General features: G+C 41.3%; 1 protein-coding gene across 1 annotated transcript in view; it reads left to right on the top strand.

Moving 5' to 3' along the window:
- The first annotated feature begins 1,133 nt into the window (after positions 1 to 1,133).
- Positions 1,134 to 17,943, top strand: part of mtor (mechanistic target of rapamycin kinase) — an 80,293-nt gene continuing 63,483 nt past the window's right edge. The window contains exons 1-18 of the mRNA XM_076740553.1: positions 1,134 to 1,265; positions 1,721 to 1,863; positions 2,197 to 2,305; positions 2,475 to 2,707; positions 4,163 to 4,363; positions 4,448 to 4,582; positions 4,662 to 4,937; positions 5,668 to 5,776; positions 6,033 to 6,216; positions 6,555 to 6,683; positions 6,916 to 7,160; positions 8,166 to 8,375; positions 8,591 to 8,796; positions 9,655 to 9,777; positions 10,461 to 10,544; positions 11,355 to 11,447; positions 11,921 to 12,055; positions 12,967 to 13,096. Of these exons, the coding sequence (XP_076596668.1) occupies positions 1,735 to 1,863; positions 2,197 to 2,305; positions 2,475 to 2,707; positions 4,163 to 4,363; positions 4,448 to 4,582; positions 4,662 to 4,937; positions 5,668 to 5,776; positions 6,033 to 6,216; positions 6,555 to 6,683; positions 6,916 to 7,160; positions 8,166 to 8,375; positions 8,591 to 8,796; positions 9,655 to 9,777; positions 10,461 to 10,544; positions 11,355 to 11,447; positions 11,921 to 12,055; positions 12,967 to 13,096 (2,731 nt within the window). The 5' untranslated portion in view covers positions 1,134 to 1,265; positions 1,721 to 1,734. The remainder of the gene's footprint in view (positions 1,266 to 1,720; positions 1,864 to 2,196; positions 2,306 to 2,474; positions 2,708 to 4,162; positions 4,364 to 4,447; positions 4,583 to 4,661; positions 4,938 to 5,667; positions 5,777 to 6,032; positions 6,217 to 6,554; positions 6,684 to 6,915; positions 7,161 to 8,165; positions 8,376 to 8,590; positions 8,797 to 9,654; positions 9,778 to 10,460; positions 10,545 to 11,354; positions 11,448 to 11,920; positions 12,056 to 12,966; positions 13,097 to 17,943) is intronic.

Here is a 17,943-nt window from a genome sequence, read left to right as displayed (position 1 = left end):
ATATCTGGTGCAATTTTTTTTCTCAACTGTGCAATAACACTATTTATTTTCCATATTGGCAACATGGCATTTAGTATTTATATAATCTGTACATAATGTACATAGACATAGTTATTTTTCCTGTATCCTGTACATTTTTTATCTTGACCCTTTTGTACCACTGTTTTTGCTTTCTGTAATATTTGCTTGCTGTAATGACTTAATTTCCCTGGTGTGGGATCAATAAAGTCTTATCTTATCTTTAACTCCAGTTGTTTTTAAATGTACTATATAAATAAATTCGACCTGATAGATTCCAGTAAATTAACTAAATGTCTGGAAGATATGCTGTCTTTCTGTTACTGCAACACAGAGGACAACAGTTATTTTCAGATTTTATTTTACATTTAAAAGTGATATATATAGTTATAATTTGTTACTCTTTCGTTATTATTGTTATTTTATATTTTGTTTGTTTTTTATAGATGACAATCACAGCTAACTAAGAATATCATAGTATTAAGTGTGTAACTAATACAATACAAGAATACTATAGTGAAGAACTGTTGAGTCAGAGGAAACTGACTTCCAAATGCAACATTTAGGTAAAGAAGTACTAGCAGGTCTGAATTAACCTGCCAGGAGCCCCTGGGTTAAAATAAGCTGCTGGGGCCCAGTTAACTCCCTCTTCCTCCCACTGTGTGTGCAAGGTGTGTACAGTAGTACTACGATGGACTAGATGCCCTGCAAATCTCTGTATGGTTGCTTATTTTGAAATATGTAACACATAAGGACAAAACGATTATGAAAGTCTTAAAACTACATTTTGACACATTTTAAAACAGGGGCCCACTTTAATGTTTTGGATTTTATGCACGTTGAGGACGATTAGCAACGAGACTTTCCAGTGGTGTGAGGAGTTAGAAATTTATACAAATTATGTTTCATTATTGTTAGTAAAAGATACAACATTTCTCTGCTCTGGAAATGTTATACATGTATCTGGAATATAGGGAAATAAAACACAAAATATGACAAATACAAGTGTTCACGTTACTTGTCAGTGTCTCAAACCTGTACACATCTGAGCTACATGCGTCCAGCTCTGCGCAGGCGACTCAACGCAACTCAACGCTTGTGAAGTTTGCCGTGCTGACTCTGGAGACGGTCCAACTACACACGGCGATAGCTAGCTACTGCCCCACGCTAGCCTGGCAGTCGTACCATGAGAGATACTTTGCAAAAGCCGAATAGGAATTCATTGGCCGACATATTGTTGTAAACACGTAAGTGTTACAAAGCGACTTTACTATCTTGCTAACGACATGCTACATTAGATAGAACAACGTTAGCACTAGCTAATGTTAGCTAAACAAAACCAGCACGATACACTAAAGAGACACTCAATCAGCCTTTACCTGACCTATGCCAGTGGGACGTTTCAGTTTTGTATGAGTGGTGTAAAGGATGCTATCTGTCTCTAGCCTAGTGTAATGCCACTGTTTGGTAGGTTGTTAGCTAGCAACGTTGACAATTTGGTTCCCAAGCGCTAGCTAACCAGACACGTTAGCTAGCTATAGCGTCAGTTAACAACAACATTGACCTGTGTAAACAACTGAGGACAACTATTTTTTCCAAGTATGGTATTTATACGGGTACTTTTTGTTCCTCTTCTTTGCTGCATTTGTGTTGATAACCCAGAATGTTGTAGTGAAAGCATATTTCATCTGTCTTCTTACAGACCAGGCCATCCAAATGGTGATCATGTCAGGCACAGCCACTGTACTTCAACAGTTTGTCAGTGGGCTGAAGAGTCGAAATGAAGATACCAGAGCAAAATCTGCCAAAGACCTGCAGCACTATGTGACTACAGAGCTCAGAGAGGTAACAGCGAAAAGAAACATGGATGAAATAGACCCTCTGCAATGAGGATATCCTCTGTACACTGTATACTGACTGAGTGTTGTTGCCTTCAAGAGCTGTAGAGTGATCAGCTGTTAGCATTGTTTCAGGAGTGGATGTGAATCCACACTTCAGTTTGATTTTAAATAGTGTATAGAATATGCAGGGAACAGAAATGTGTCACCTTTCCCACTGTACACCTTTTAGAGATCTGCTTTTATTTATACTTTGTTATCGTTGGTACAAGATACAATTACCAATCTTGTTTAGTCCCACTTACTGGTTTTTGTGATAATGGTTTTGTGCCTTTCTCAGTTAAGCCAAGATGAAGCCACCACATTCTACGATGAGTTAAACCATCACATATTTGAGCTGGTATCCAGCTCTGACGTCAATGAGAAGAAAGGAGGGATCCTCGCCATTGGTAAGCTGTAATTTTTGACATACCAAATTTCAAAATTTACATTCAGTTTTTGATTTGGTGGAATTAGCTACAGATAAGTTACTGCCTTGGATGGATGTCATGTGAAAATATTTAGAATAGTTCCCAGAGTATGTGTGTGAAACAGTGTGTTCTCAATGATTTGTTCCAGTGAGTTTGATCGGAGTCGAGGGAGGCAATGCCACCAGGATCAGCCGCTTTGCCAACTACCTGCGCAACCTGCTCCCCTCCAGTGACCCTGTGGTGATGGAGATGGCCTCCAAAGCCATGGGCCACTTGTCTATGGCAGGGGACACCTTTACTGCTGAGTATGTGGAGTTTGAGGTGAAGAGGGCCCTGGAGTGGCTGGGAGCAGACAGAAATGAAGGCAGACGTCATGCTGCAGTAAGTGACTAGCAGACAGCTGCAGCTGTGTGTTTGTTGTTGAAATAACACCACTTCTTGGTGGTGTTTATGTGTGGTGGAGATGAGGGCAAAGGACAGCTTGACTCAGGATTATCCCATTGTCCTGCTGCCTTTTTCATTTTTACTTTATAAAGCAGCACCAGACACGTTGGTGGCTGGTATAGCTTTCCCTGGATACTCATTGCTCTTCAAGAGACAGTGTTGTATATTGTCAGCAAAGCAGAATACCAGTGTCTTTTTGGGGTGTGGTACAAAACCACTCAACTTGTTGACTTATTGTCTTTGTCAAATGCAACAGTTTCAAACCTATCTTGAAATGACTGCTGTCCTGTCCAACAGACTCACCGTAAAAGAATATATGGATGTGCTTGAGTTTGTCAGTTGAACAGGAGATGTGAGTGGTTTGTAAAGGTTTCTGTGACACGCTTGAACTCTGACCATTTTTATCTTTTCTGCAAATATTCTCTGATGCAACAAGAAGTCTGTTATGAAAACACGAAGCACAGAGGAAATAATGTGAAAATAGAAACTGATCAAATCAAATTTAGGGTTTTTTTTTCAGAAGATATAAGAATGAGTTTCGGGATCTGGCCCCCTCAAAAGGAAAATGATCGCTGATATTTTTGTGGACAGTTATCCACGCTGGCTCTGTGAAGACATCATCAGGAAAAATGAAAACATTTGCAGCCACCAAAATAATTGCAGTGAATGCTATTATTAACCTTTAATTGATCTTTAAAGTTTTGTGCCAACAAAGAGAGCAAACTGATAGTTTCTCAGTTAGTTGAGCGGAGGTGTTCTGTTTGAATATTGATTTTATGGCTGAAGTTGATAAAACAAGTGTGTTTTCTATACAGTTAACTAGTGTAGCTTTAATTAGAAGACACTGTTACTACGCTATGTATTCTAATAATCCAGTCATGATGTGATTATGTCTTTTCACTATGTATTCCTTGACATGATTGTTTGATGGTTAATGTCAAAGATGTTCCTCTGGTGCAGCTCTGCGTGGTCTCTTCCATTGTTTTGTCATTTACAAACATTCAGCAGATATTGCTTCAGTTTGCATTACTTTGTGATGCCTCCTCACATTTCTACATAGTGTACTATGTTGAAGCTAAATGTAGTAAGAACATCTTAAGATTCACAGTTTTCAGTTTTACTGTGAAATTCCCACAAAGACAGTTGTAACACCAGAGAAACAACTTCAGGACAGAGACATTATTTTAACAACTTCATACAACTTGCTTAAAGAAAAGTATAAATACTAAGTGTTGACTCTTAGAGCCCTGGAATCATATAAAGATTATAATATGATAATAATGCTGAGTGACGTCTGAAAGCACAATATTGACATATCTTTAAACTTAAAGCAAGTAAATCCAAGGGAGGCTATTAATGACCAGCCGTAAAATGATAATCTGTCTTTTCCAGGTGTTGGTGTTGAGGGAGCTGGCTGTGAGTGCACCCACCTTCTTCTTTCAGCAAGTGCAGCCCTTCTTTGACAACATATTTTACGCAGTGTGGGACCCCAAGCAGGCCATCCGAGAAGGGGCTGTATCTGCCCTGCGAGCATGTCTCATCCTCACCACTCAGAGAGAGACCAAGGAAATGCAGAAACCACAGTGGTACAAAGTAAGAGTGGCTCAAGAAATATCTTTCCTTAGGGGAAAACCTATGTCCTTGTAATAGGCAACATGAGTGTCTTTTCTGTGACAGCAAACCTTTGAGGAGGCAGAGAAAGGCTTTGATGAGACTCTGGCCAAAGAGAAAGGAATGAATCGTGATGACAGGGTCCATGGTGCTCTTCTGATCCTGAATGAGCTGGTTCGCATCAGCAGCATGGAGGGAGAGGTAAGGGTTGGATTCACTGTGGAAACAATCCTGCATCTGGAAGGGCAGCATCCCTCTCACTGTCCTGTCTCTGTGACAGCGCATGCGTGAGGAGATGGAGGAGATCACACAGCAGCAGCTGGTCCATGATAAGTACTGCAAGGAGCTGATGGGATTTGGAACAAAGCCTCGCCACATCACACCCTTCACTAGCTTCCAGTCGGTGCAGCCACAGCAGTCCAACGCCCTCCTGGGCCTGTTGGGCTACAGCACGCCTCAGGGCTTCCTCACCTTCGGAGCCACGCCAGTACCTGCCAAAAGCTCACTGGTGGAGAGCCGATACTGCCGTGAGCTGATGGAGGAGCGATTCGACCAGGTAGTTTACAGCAGAGGTCGGGCTTTTCCAAGAATGCAACAGTTGTGTTAGTAATTGCTTTATTTCACAATCACTGTGATAATAAGTTGATTTGTTTTTTGGCTTAAGAAGAAGTGTATACCATTCCACTGCATTTTTCTATTTCTATTACGTTACTGTTACTCATTAAAAAGCATGATTGTGACATTTTTTTAACAGACAACAAACTCTGCAGCTCTACACTTTTCTCTGTTACTTATCTTAGTATTTTTGTTTTATGTCTTGCACACAGATTATATGTAAAAATGCACATTTGAAAAAAGTGTGTCAAAGGGTAGTGGAGTCTGTTTCACACTCTACCCCAGCCATTGTCCATCTTGTGCCATCAGCTTGTGTCTGCAGTCAAGTTTCACTCCCCAGTGAGAGCCAGGGCCTTGGCTGAATGGCAGCCCTGCAGTGAATGATGCTTTTGAAGCTTTAAGTTTAGTATACAATTTTTTAGAAGTCTAAAGTGTGTTTGACAACAAGTTAAACACTGACGCTTTCCAGGAGTTTTATCGACCCAAGGGCCCGTGACGATGGCCAATTACAATTGGGTTTATAGGACTAGAATGCTGTTAACCAACATATCCATAAAAGTTGAATTTTGTGTTGAAAACGTAGATTGCATGTTAGGAATACTAACACAGAGCTGTCCTGATCACCAGATGAATCACAGTAGACAGAAGCTTTCATTATGTGCTTTGTCCAGGTGTGTCGCTGGGTGCTGAAATACAGGACCAGTAAAAACCCTCTGATCCAGATGACCATCCTCAACCTGCTTCCACGCCTGGCTGCCTTCCAGCCACATATCTTTACAGGTGAGACTTGATTATGATTGACTGTAATTCAAGATCAGTTTGAATCCATGTTTTATACGGTAAAATGCAGCTGTGCATTATTTCCCATCACTGTGTCAGCTGATCATTGCCGATACTCATTGGTCTCCTCTGTCCTCGTATGTGTAGGCTTGCTGTGATAAATTACCTCTATTTTTTCCCAGTTAGCTGATAGATGTTTTACGGTCTATACGTGTGTGTTTAACCTGTTGTACTGGTTGTTCCATCCACTGTGCAGACCAGTACCTGTCAGACACTATGGGCTACCTGCTGGGCTGTCTGAAGAAGGAGAAGGAGAGGACGGCAGCTTTCCAGGCCCTGGGGCTGCTAGTGGTTGCTGTCAGGGCAGAAATCCAGCCATACCTCTCGAAGGTCCTCGAGATCATCAAGGCTGCCCTGCCACCAAAAGACTTTGCTCACAAGTCAGTGATTAAAAGCATGAAACAGTTTGTGGTCTATGTGTAGCGTAAATTATATTTCCTCATATTCAGATGTCGATATGTTTGATTTGTCTTTTAATATCCCGTCTCATTATGTTCTTCATCATTGTTGCATCATATGTTTTAAGAACCATTCTAGTTTTGTAGTTTTTGGTAATGTTATATTGTATGAGACCCTCCTCAATCTCTAAGGGCTACTTTGATCTTAACTAAAGTCTAAGTCTCAAATGTTTATTTTGGACAGTGTCTCCTCTGTGGTAGACCTGTTTTAAAAATGAGACTTTCCATTAATGCATGTTTTTTCACTTCCACGTGTGTAGGAGGCAAAAGACCATGCAGGTGGATGCCACGGTGTTCACCTGTATCAGCATGCTTTCCAGAGCCATGGGTCCCAGCATCCAGCCTGACATCAAGGAGCTGCTGGAGCCCATGCTGGCTGTGGGCCTCAGGTAGGACAGAATGGGTTCACCACAAAGCTAATTCAGCTAACAAGGTTTTACCATCTACTGTGTTGTATTTTATTTTTAATTTTTTAATCCAGAGTTCCACTTAAGTGGCTTATGCAGTTGATTAAAGTTGTATTTGTTGATTAACACACCAGAACACGCTTCTTTATTTTCATTTAAAGACGACAACAATATTGATATTGGGTTGTTTGTCCATTATGCCATGTTCATCTAGTCCTGCACTGACGGCGGTGCTGTACGACCTGAGCCGTCAAATCCCCCAGTTGAAGAAGGACATCCAGGACGGTCTGCTGAAGATGCTTTCTCTGGTGTTGATGCATAAGCCGCTGCGTCACCCCGGCATGCCCAAAGGCCTTGCTCACCAGCTGGCCTCGCCAAGCCTCACAAACATCCCCGAGGCCAGTGATGTAGGAAGCATCACACTGGCCCTGCGCACGCTGGGAAGCTTTGAGTTTGAAGGCAAGAACTGACAGACAGCTTTATAGTCAGGCTATCAAGTTAATTTGTTAAGAAACACAGCAAAAGAAAATCCACACAATGAAGAACATGCACAGACCCCCAGTTCTGTTCTAACGCACCAAACTCCATCCATCTTAAATTTGGTTCTGTCAGTAAATAAAAATAAGTCTAAAGTGTGGGCTGTGGAATGATGAAGTATGAAAAGAAATAACAGATGGAGTTAATGCCTCGCTGCCTGCGCACTCAGTGAAGTTCAGTGAAGTTGGTGTTGTGGATTTAAAATGAAGACATAAGCCATTAGGTGCAAGATTGGGGCCACAAGGTGGGGAGGACACATGGTCTGTCAGAAAAGATTAAGCAAACTGCAGAAATGTCTGGAGCGGTTATGTTGATGGTTTTTCAGTTTTCCAGCTCTTCTCTGCACTGGACCCATACAGCTGTAGAAAGCCTCCCCCTGACAAGGCACTCGTCTTTGTTTTTACTCGTTCCCCTTTCAAGTTATTGCCTCATATTTTCAGGTGTGGAACAAGATTTGTGTTTATAACAAGTATTGTTGAATGTGAATTATGATAAGCTGCCTCGATGCTCACATGTGTCGAAGGGAAATTCATTTCTGCTGGGGGGTAAAAAGACCTCTTATGCAGTCTAGGCTCATGCTGCACACAGTATCCTGTGGGGACACAATTACATCTCAAAGTCTTATTTTTGTCGTCTTGTGGTGTATGGTGGGGAATGAAATATCTCTGGCTCTTCTTTTAAACACAAGTTGTTGAACTCACACTGTAGCACACCAGCAGACTTTTTTCAGTGGTTTAGTTTTGAAATCCCAAACTGTTTGAAATAAGCCAAATGCTCCGGTCTGGATGAAGACAAACAGGTCCTCAAGCTAGTCACGTGTTCACAAAAGCAGAGACACAAATGCAGGATGAAGCAAGTCATTGTTTAAGGATTCAAAAATGCATCTCCCAGTTCATGGATCATTGTAACACTTTGCTCTATCACCAGGACACTCCCTCACCCAGTTTGTGCGCCACTGTGCTGATCACTTCCTGAATAGTGAACACAAGGAAATCCGGATGGAGGCAGCTCGGACCTGCTCACGCCTCCTTACCCCCTCCATCCACCTGATCAGTGGCCATGTTGTCAGCCAGACTGCTGTGCAGGTTGTTGCAGATGTGCTCAGCAAGCTGCTTGTTGTTGGCATCACCGACCCAGGTGAAAGGGGGAGGAAAGGGGTGGTAGTATCATGTGGATTTATTGTTTTTGTTTTATTTTAAGTGATTATGATATTTCAAGATCTCTGGAAATGATGAGAACTAAATTCTGCTTTTGTGACAGATTTGAATACACTCCTGTTAACAGTTTTAATGACCCATGATGATAAGAGAGTGGCCATGTCTGACTTTTTCATTGTCCCTGTTCTCTTGCAGATCCAGACATTCGGTACTGTGTGCTGGCTTCTCTTGATGAGCGTTTTGACGCTCACCTCGCCCAGGCTGAGAACTTGCAGGCGCTGTTTGTTGCCCTGAACGATGAGGTGTTTGAGATCCGAGAGCTGGCCATCTGCACAATCGGACGCCTCAGCAGCATGAACCCTGCCTTTGTCATGCCCTTCCTACGCAAGATGCTCATCCAGGTAGGAGAGGCGCAGCAGAGAGCACCCTATATATAGTTTAATAATTTATTACGTTGAAGGTCCTATATGTAATTTTTGAGTTTGCTGCTGAAGTGTTAAACTGAAACCATCGAAGGGCCTCCTTATTGGCACTTATTGGCATTTCAGTTCCTCACCCGATTTGGTACACTAACATGCCCACAGAGGCCAATGGCATGTTTAACAGCTGAAGTGCAAGTGACGGATTTTAATGATTAAAGTTCAGGTCAAGGCTTCAGTCTGTTCAATCCAGGTTTTATGCGGGCATGGCGTTGTACCAACATGGACATGGAGGAAAAAAGCCATCTTGGCTGAGAGCTTATTCCATCTGAATAAATTGAAATATGCTAAATCACTTTTAGTCCACATAGATGCTTTTAGTCAAATTAGAAATAGAGCTTTTTTTTTTTTTTTTTTTGATGTTTCTGCTTTTCAGTCTGCTGTGAAATGAATGAAAACATTCTGTCCAAGACATTGGTGAAATGAAGTTTTTTCATACTTGAACATGGTTTCCAGTTGGGTTATTCTTATAAATGGAGACGATGTGAAATAATAACATGATATTTAGGTTTTTACCATCGCATACATTTATCAACGTATGCTTGTTCTTCACTTGCTGTCTGTTGTTTCAGTTGGATACCATTAGAGGGCAGCAAAGGCCATGGTTTATACACAGCCTGGCAACCCAAAGTATTACTGTCTAAGACCTAGTGAAGGTTTTCATAATGTTGTTGCTTCCTTAAAACTATTATGAATATTGTTAAGTAAGCTCATTAAGATTTATTTAAGATATAGAAGAGTGGGTGTGTTATACTAAATTCTTTTTTAAATTTGTTGCAGATCTTAACAGAGCTAGAGCACAGTGGTGTCGGCAGGAACAAAGAGCAGAGTGCTCGTATGCTTGGTCACCTCGTCTCCAACGCCCCCCGCCTCATACGGCCATATATGGAGCCCATCCTCAAGGTACAACTCTACTAGTTCTCCACTGTGAAGGTGTATGAGTGTAAGCCAGGCTGTCACTTGTGAGGAGCATGTGTACTCAACAAACTGTCTCTGAATAAATGAAAGCATTAAGGTGAACTTGACAGATTTTACCCATTGAAGTCCATTTGCAGGTCTGAGAGAGCACTACTGCATTTGTGGAAAAAGTTGGATGAAGCCTTTTGTTCCTTTGCAGGGAGATCTGTGTAATCTGATAACTTGCCTCAAGTGATGTCACTTGAGTCAGTGTTGGTTAGGTCTGACAACTACCAGACCTCTATCGTCTGTTCCTCATCAGTGTTTGAAGCTAGTGGCTACATTAGCCACTGTTAGCATAAAACACCCAAATATCCACGTGAAGTGAGGTGGTTGAGTTGCACTGAGGGTAAATTACAGTCGGTGCCAGGTTTTGACCCAGAAGAAGAATGCATGAAAAAAGATGATAGCTCTGGTTCTACTACAGTAATTTTGATGCTTTTTTTCAACAGTCCGTTATAGTTGTGACACTGTTATATGTAGGAATGGAACGCTAGCTCCATGGAGGACTCCTTTGAGTCCATTACAGTCTTTTCTAAAGTTCTCAAATATTTTTTTTGATAATAAAATTTAAGAGGAGTAGTGGGGTTTAGTGGTTTAAGTGACTCTGCTACCTTTTGCTTTTACAGGCTCTCATCCTCAAGCTGAAAGACCCAGACCCCAACCCTGGAGTGGTCATTAGTGTCCTTGCAACCATTGGCGAGTTGGCTCAGGTAAGGCTGCATTTAATATTTCAATCCTTGAAGTTCTACAGGGACAGTATTAGCCGGTGTATCATATTGATTCTCTACCCAATAAATCTGAGCAGAATCGTTTGCTGTGCACAGTCCTTTTTTTTCATTTTGAGTCTCACTTGAACAACTTTAATGCAAGGAATCTGAGCTTGTCCTTTTCTGAGGTGAACCCCACCCATGGATTTGTGCGTTGCTCCACCCTATCCAGATGGCTCAGCAGCCCCTGCAGAGGAGTCAGGAAAGCCCAGTAAAAGACAGGCAGAGTCTGTGGTGCAGACAGAGTGCAGGAGATGCTAAGGTAGACCAAGTGTTCAGGGTTGACTCAGTGCAGGAAGAGGCAGACGCTCAGCTGCCCTGGAACCAGCGCATGAAGACACAAGAAAATGTAGGGAATACAAGAAAAATGTACAAAACAAAACAAATAAAACAAAAAACGGTTGTATTCAAGCTTTAAGCCCCTATCTGTAAATTTCTTATACTGGTGACTCGTGTTAATAATCTCCAAAAATACATTGTAGTAAATGCTGCATTCCTCCTAACAAATCTGACCCAGACACGAAGATGAATGGCCTGAGAGCACAAAATGCTTTCATCAGAATAATTTCACAAATGCTTTAATAACTTCTAAATTCTGCACATAAGGGCGTCTGATTCGGTTCACCAATCATTTTAATGTAAAAAGTAATTATTCAGTCCCTTTTAGATTCCAGAAACTCTTAGTGACAGAAAACTGGACAAAGTAGGAGATATGCTCAGTTTTGATTGGTTGTCCTGCGTCTGCCCTGTCAGGTGAGTGGCCTGGAGATGAGGAAGTGGATGGACGAGCTTTTTCCAATCATAATGGACATGCTGCAGGACTCCTCCTCATTGGCCAAACGACAGGTATGTCCTGAAAATGAATCTGCTTCATCTGGTTCTAATTTATTTCTTCATTTCTCCTTAGCAAGACTCCAAGTTCTGAAAAATATTTATTTCTTCAGTACAGTAAATACATGTTTAATTCAATAAACATAACCGGTTAGAATTTCTGGAAAAATTTGAAGTCACTCAGAAAGCATTTTGAGAGCATTGTGCTTCTGGTATTTCCAGTTTAAATGGGAGCTAACAACAGGGATCATTCAAAAGTATTAACCAGTGGCTTATTAATAATGCACTGAAAGTTAGTCTGAATTGATGGCATGGGCAGGCACACAAGATTGATGGTTGGAATTTTATTTACACTTATAAACCAATTAATAAGTAAGTTTTGTAGCATTTTATTAAGGATATTTGGTTAATGTTGCAAAGAAAACACCTGAAACATTATGCTTCATCAGTGACATGTCAAAGAGAATCTGCCTCTGACTTTCCACCAGGTGGCGCTGTGGACATTGGGCCAGCAGGTGGCTAGTACAGGTTACGTGGTGGAGCCCTACCGCAAGTACCCCTCCCTGCTGGAGGTGCTGCTCAACTTCCTGAAGACAGAACAAAACCAGGGCATCAGGAGAGAGGTATGGACCGGTGCCTCCATCTTGGCTCCTAACCCTTGGTTTTCCCCACAGTTTTCTTAGCGGCCACATGAACCCAACTCTGTCATTTAGTGACTTGTTATGAGTCAAGAAACCCTACCTGTTAACATATATTAAAGAACTGAAGGTCTATTTAGATGTATTGGCTCTGACTAGTAATAATCGCATGAATACATACAGTATGAGGCTATGCACATTTTCCATACTGTAGTTAGGTGTATGGAACTTTTTCCAAAGTCTTGAGCTGTGATGTAAGTGATAATTGTCAAAGTTTCTTCCCTTGCCTGTTACATTACGTGGGTCTGAGAGAGAGCATTGTCACTGTGTATGGTGGGTGGCATAGGACATAGGCTCTGGCAGCTCTGGCCCTCAGATCCACTCTAATAAATTTGAAATACTCTCCGGCTTAATCCAGCCTGACTATTCATTCTGCTCTATACTTTTGTATGTTGTAATGACTATAACCAACCAAAGAAATATCTTTTGAGAACCAAGTACTCTCCACCTGCAGGCCTGAAAGATGGCTCCGCTTGCTGCTTTGTGGAGGTCACCAGCTGTGTCAGCTTGGATTTACAGCACTTACTACAAATTCAAGTGGGGGACGCAGTTGCAGAAAAAAATGATCATAAGACACTTCTCAAACTGCTCATGCAAAATATTCCACATCTCTGTTGTTCATGTACATTTTCTTTATGTTCCAAATAGTCCTCACTTTGCCAGTAAGTGGCTAAATATGCTACTTTAACAGAGCCTCAGAGCAATGAGGAGGTGACAGCACTTAGAATTCAAGTCTCCGTGAAGATTTATGTACCACTGGATTTGTGTTCTAGTGGAGGGCAAACATACTTCAGTAGAAGATTGCTAACTGTGTGTGTGCTGTGCGTTTCCAACAGGCCATCCGTGTGCTGGGTCTTCTTGGAGCTCTGGACCCCTACAAGCACAAAGTCAACATTGGCATGATTGACCAGTCACGAGACGCCTCGGCTGTCAGTCTCTCTGAGTCCAAGTCCAGTCAGGACTCAGGTAGGCCTGTGATCAGTATTACTAATCATGGTTTTGGGAAAAATTTTCACAAAGAAAAATGGATTAGTTTAAAGTTTTATTTGTGTTCCATGTGATTACAGCGGTATTAAATTCTCAGTGCAGCAGCTGGAAAGTGTCTAAATCAACATGAACCTTTTTTAAATCTCACTGTGTGGGTTGGTCCATTTGGTTCCCTGGGGGGGGGGGGGGGGGGGGTGTGTGTGTGTGTGTGTGTGTGTGTGTGTGTGTGTGTGTGTGTGTATACAGAGGCAGAGGGCGAGCCTGATGGATAGTTTTGTAAAGCCTCTGTATATAATGGACTTGGTGTTATTGTGGCTTTAGACTTCTAACATTCATCATAATGAGTGTGATGGCTTTTTTTTCCTGGTTTATAGCTGTTATAGGTCTCTTGTTTTTATAGTAATTTTAGCGAAAAGTTTCCACTAAGGCATGGTGTTAGCCTTTCTGACACCCTTCCACTCTAAACCGCTCCCGAAACCACATGTAGAGGTCGTCAGATGTGTGTGTACACTATAAAAACAGATATAGTGTGTCTCTACATAAATATAAACAGTCAGATCCAACCAGGACGTGCACAAATCTGGCAACAGGCCTACACAGCAAGTCACTTCTTGAAGACAGACCGCGAGCTAACTTGATGGAACAAACGAGTCTGATTTTAAAGGTCACAAAACTTATGAAGTGGCAGTTTGCATTTTAGGAGATGCCTGTAAATGTCATTCAGAAAAGGCATCTGAGATATGAAACAAGGCATATTTGCTTCATCAGTTCTCGTGCAATATTCGGATTGATAAAATGGCAGCTCAAAGATTGCATCCATTTTTGTCATACTCATGAATGATTTAGTGATGCAAAACAGCTATGTGAATAGAAAAGAGGGTCACATTCTACATTTGCTAAAGCAGCTCTTCATATTGATGTGAGATGTTTCATGCCTCACTGGATTGAACAATATTGTAACCTGGTGTGATCTTTATAAACAGTTGCATGTTTAAACATAATGCAGAAGAAGAATCCTCAGTTAGTTCTGTGGAAAGAGCTGTGTGCAGAGCACACCTTTGCAGACTTGCAGCACAATTTTTCTTTGGTTAGAATATGATCACTCGAGAGGAACTGATTTCATCTTCAATTATTTGAATTGCTGAGTCTGACTCACATAAACCTGTGATATTCTGTTTCGCCTGAAGCACTTATGATTATCCTTTACATCCTGGCTGTTTTACATTTCATAAATCTACAGTTAATTGGAAATAGAGCACAGTGAAGTGATATGTCTTCTCACTCAAGACAAAACACAATTTTCAGAGGTCTTGCTGCTGCATTTGAAAGGTCAACAGCAAGTATGGCTTTTGGTTTTTGATTCAGTGGTCTTCAGGATCTAATTTCTGGCTTCTGTCTGACCTACACCTAACTTAACCACCTCCAGAATGAGGGTTCACTTCAGAGCGAAATATAACTCCTACAACTGGAGTGGGATCTTTTAGAGGAGAGAGATTTCATTTCAGGTGACCCACTTTAGACAGACATCTCTTTAAGCATCTGTTTAATAGACAATAATGAATGATTTGCATTACTTTTTTGTGTGTATTGATTACTCAAGCACTCCATATATGCTTAAATGTGTGTGTGTGTGTGCGTGTGTGTGCGTGTGTGTGTGTGTCTAAGTTTATTTTGTCAAATAGACATGAAATTATGAGCTGCATGTACCAGAAAGGAGCCCCTGAGGCATTTTCTTACCTTGGTATTATCTCTACAGAAAGATAAATGCATGTGAAAACACTGTAATTACTTGGGTATTCCAGCTTCTACATCTGGGTCATATTCTTTCCCACCACTCTTTCTCCTTCCCTGCCTCTGACCTAGATTAATTGTTAGAAACTGAACTGAAAACACTGAACTCAGGTTGTTTTGGCTCTTAATGTACTGTAAGCAAGGCTATCCATATCCATTAGGATTTATTGTCTGTTGACTGCGATTCAACCACAGAAACTCTCATAGTAATTCAGAAGGTTTTGACAGTCCTTATGATGGATACTGTCACTGAAAGGCCGTCATCCTCTGGAGATCTTGAAAATTCATAACCGTGACAATAAAAGATGCTCGTCTGTCTTTCGTCATGTGCATTGTATATGGAGAATGCAGGTCTCCACTTGTCTGCTCCAGTCATGTGTCTCAGAATGTGACCTTGGACAGTACGCTAATAGTTTTACCAGTTTGTTCTTCAGCGAAATGGACTGTGACTAGAATTGGAGGCTGTACATCTGTTGGCAGATTTGTCAGGGTCAGTGTCTGGAGCACTAGCAACATTTGACAGCATGTTTTTGTTATGTGGGGGGTCATTGGCTAGAACCATCTCCTCACCTGACTTCAAACAAGACCAATCACGTCACTGCAAGATGTCAGGGTCATAAAATTGATGAAGTGGTGTGTATTCCTTCTTAGTGCATTGCTGTATGTACATCTGTTGTTTTGGCTTTTCCTATGGAGCTGAAGCCTGAATCACTGTGGTCCCGCTGCCTCACTCAGCTACACTGGTGCCTGTTTGTGGACTGCACAGGTACACGTGAACCTTCTGGTTCTCATGATAAATGCCCGTTATTTATCTAGACTTGGTGAAGGCTAGAATAATAAAAGATCCAAAAGCAAAGCTACCCTCTGTAGCCTGCAGGCTGCGTGCCAATCTGTTATGTGTGCAGTCCAGAGTCTAAAGGAAGACAACTGGAGCAGCTGAAACTGTACTCCTGCAGAAGGCCAGTGAAACGCTGAGTACCAGACGTCTGTGTTCTCAGATGCCTTGTAAAACTCAATAGCTCTGCATAGATAAATGGACAGACTGACCTCATTTACATAGCGTGTCACAAAAACATTAACTAAACGAGTTATTTTAAAATGAAATATGCATCTTAGTTGCTAAAAAAAACACCGCTGTTGATTTGTTTACAAAGTGTCCTAGTTCTGGGCACAACTGCTGAAATCCTGATGCGGCGCCTCAAATTCTCCTGCACTTGAAGGCCAATCACATGGATATCCTAAATTTTAGGGTAAAGGTGAGAATTACCGGGTGTTCAGGGCAAAAATGGCACTCTTTAAAGGAGGCTGGTGCGTTGATTGTGGTTCTCATGAAAAGATGAAATATAATGCAGGACAGCCATTGTGAGTTGTACATTAATTCATGAGTTTGATGGCTTATCGGACACAAAAACGCTCCACAGCTTTTTAAAATACTGTGGTACAGGATTGTCACAACTCTCTCATCTTCCATTTTGAGGATTGTAAGGTGAACAGAAGTATCACTCGTCATGTGTGAGCTAGCACTTATGTGATTGGCAAGGCAGTGTTATGATGGGAGACACTGACTAATCTGAACTCAGCCAAAGTGCTGTGATTAATGTAACTTTTGTGTAGCATAGAACATAGAACTAGTTCTACTTGTACTTCTCTGTTACCTCATCTGCAGTGTTCCTGTATATCTTGTAGGGGTGTAACGGTACACAGAATACACAGTTCAATATGTACGTTGATTTAAGGGTCACGGTTCAGTATGTTGTCTATACAGCTGGAAAACAAAAAAAAGATAAGAAAATAACATTTGTGTCGTTTATTTTAAAAAAGGTAAACATTTAACAATGGCTCATTACCTGTAATTCTTACTGTGACAGTTAAGGCACTCAAAACAAAAGACTCTCATACCATTAGTTATTGCTTTGGTCTGAACGCTGTGGGGGCGCAGAAGACCGAACCACGACTCGAGAGCTTTGGTTAGTTTAGTTAGTGTCTGGGTCTCAGTTTTTGTTTCTGAACCTTTGCACCTCTAATGTCCTTTCTCAGGCATGACTTTTAACTCACTTTACCAAAACTTATGTAACCGCTTTAACCAGCATCGTTGTGCATTACCTCATAATGCCCAAACAAGAAGGAAAGTAACCCAAAAGAGGAACAGCACTGTTGGCGAACAAAGTTATTTTTCCATAGATATGCTCTGAGTTTAAACAAGGCTAAACATGATGAACATAGTTATCAACTACTCCAGTCAAGCTTCATCTTATTAAAAAAAGAAATCCCGATTTGATTTGTTGTCCAATGCTACAATATAGGTCGGTGCCAGAACTGACAAGCAGCCAGCAGCAACACGCCAACAATATCAGCTCTCCTCTCCCATCAGCACATTATTGCTGTCAAACTTTATTGCCAGCACCAGAAGCATTTTCAGCTGCATGCAGTGTGAAGTAGGTGTTGATTTGGATTGAATGGAGAGGGAGGGTGTCTGGGATTTAATAAATCACCATTGATGGACTCAGACTTACACGCTGGAGAATTATTGCCTGAATAATGTTCTTTGAGTGTCATAACAGCAGAGCTGTCTGTCCTAGATTGTCACATGAGTTGGGCTGATGAAGTTATGGTTGGATTTGGATTTATAGTTGTAAAATAAGCTCCAATACTTTTGATAGTATGATCGCATGTGGAAAAGGCAGAAGTAGTTTAAATGGACAGCTTTTATTCTTAAGAATCAAGTTTGAAGTGAAAACTCCTCTGAGTCTGGAGTTTTGGGCTTGTGATGACAGCGTGTTTCCTGTGTTTGACAGCAGTGTGTGCAGTTATCTCCTTTGTTTATTATGCCTAACATTATGCTATCCTTTAGTCTTACAGTTGCATTGCCTCCTGTTGGTTTTGAATACTCTTGACAGCATTTCATTTGTGTTTTTGCTTTTTCACACCGATTGAGATTTTTTTAAAATGGCGCTTGTGTTGACAGGATTTTTTTTTTTTTTTTTTTTTTGAGAATGAAGGTGGAAAAACCTTGTTTTAAAAACACCTGAGTACAC

Source organism: Chaetodon auriga, chromosome 10, assembly GCF_051107435.1.
Source record: "Chaetodon auriga isolate fChaAug3 chromosome 10, fChaAug3.hap1, whole genome shotgun sequence".
In the NCBI taxonomy this organism is placed as follows: Eukaryota; Metazoa; Chordata; class Actinopteri; order Chaetodontiformes; family Chaetodontidae; genus Chaetodon; species Chaetodon auriga.
Note: the sequence above shows the minus strand (reverse complement) of the source record. Positions and strands in the feature narration are given on the sequence as shown.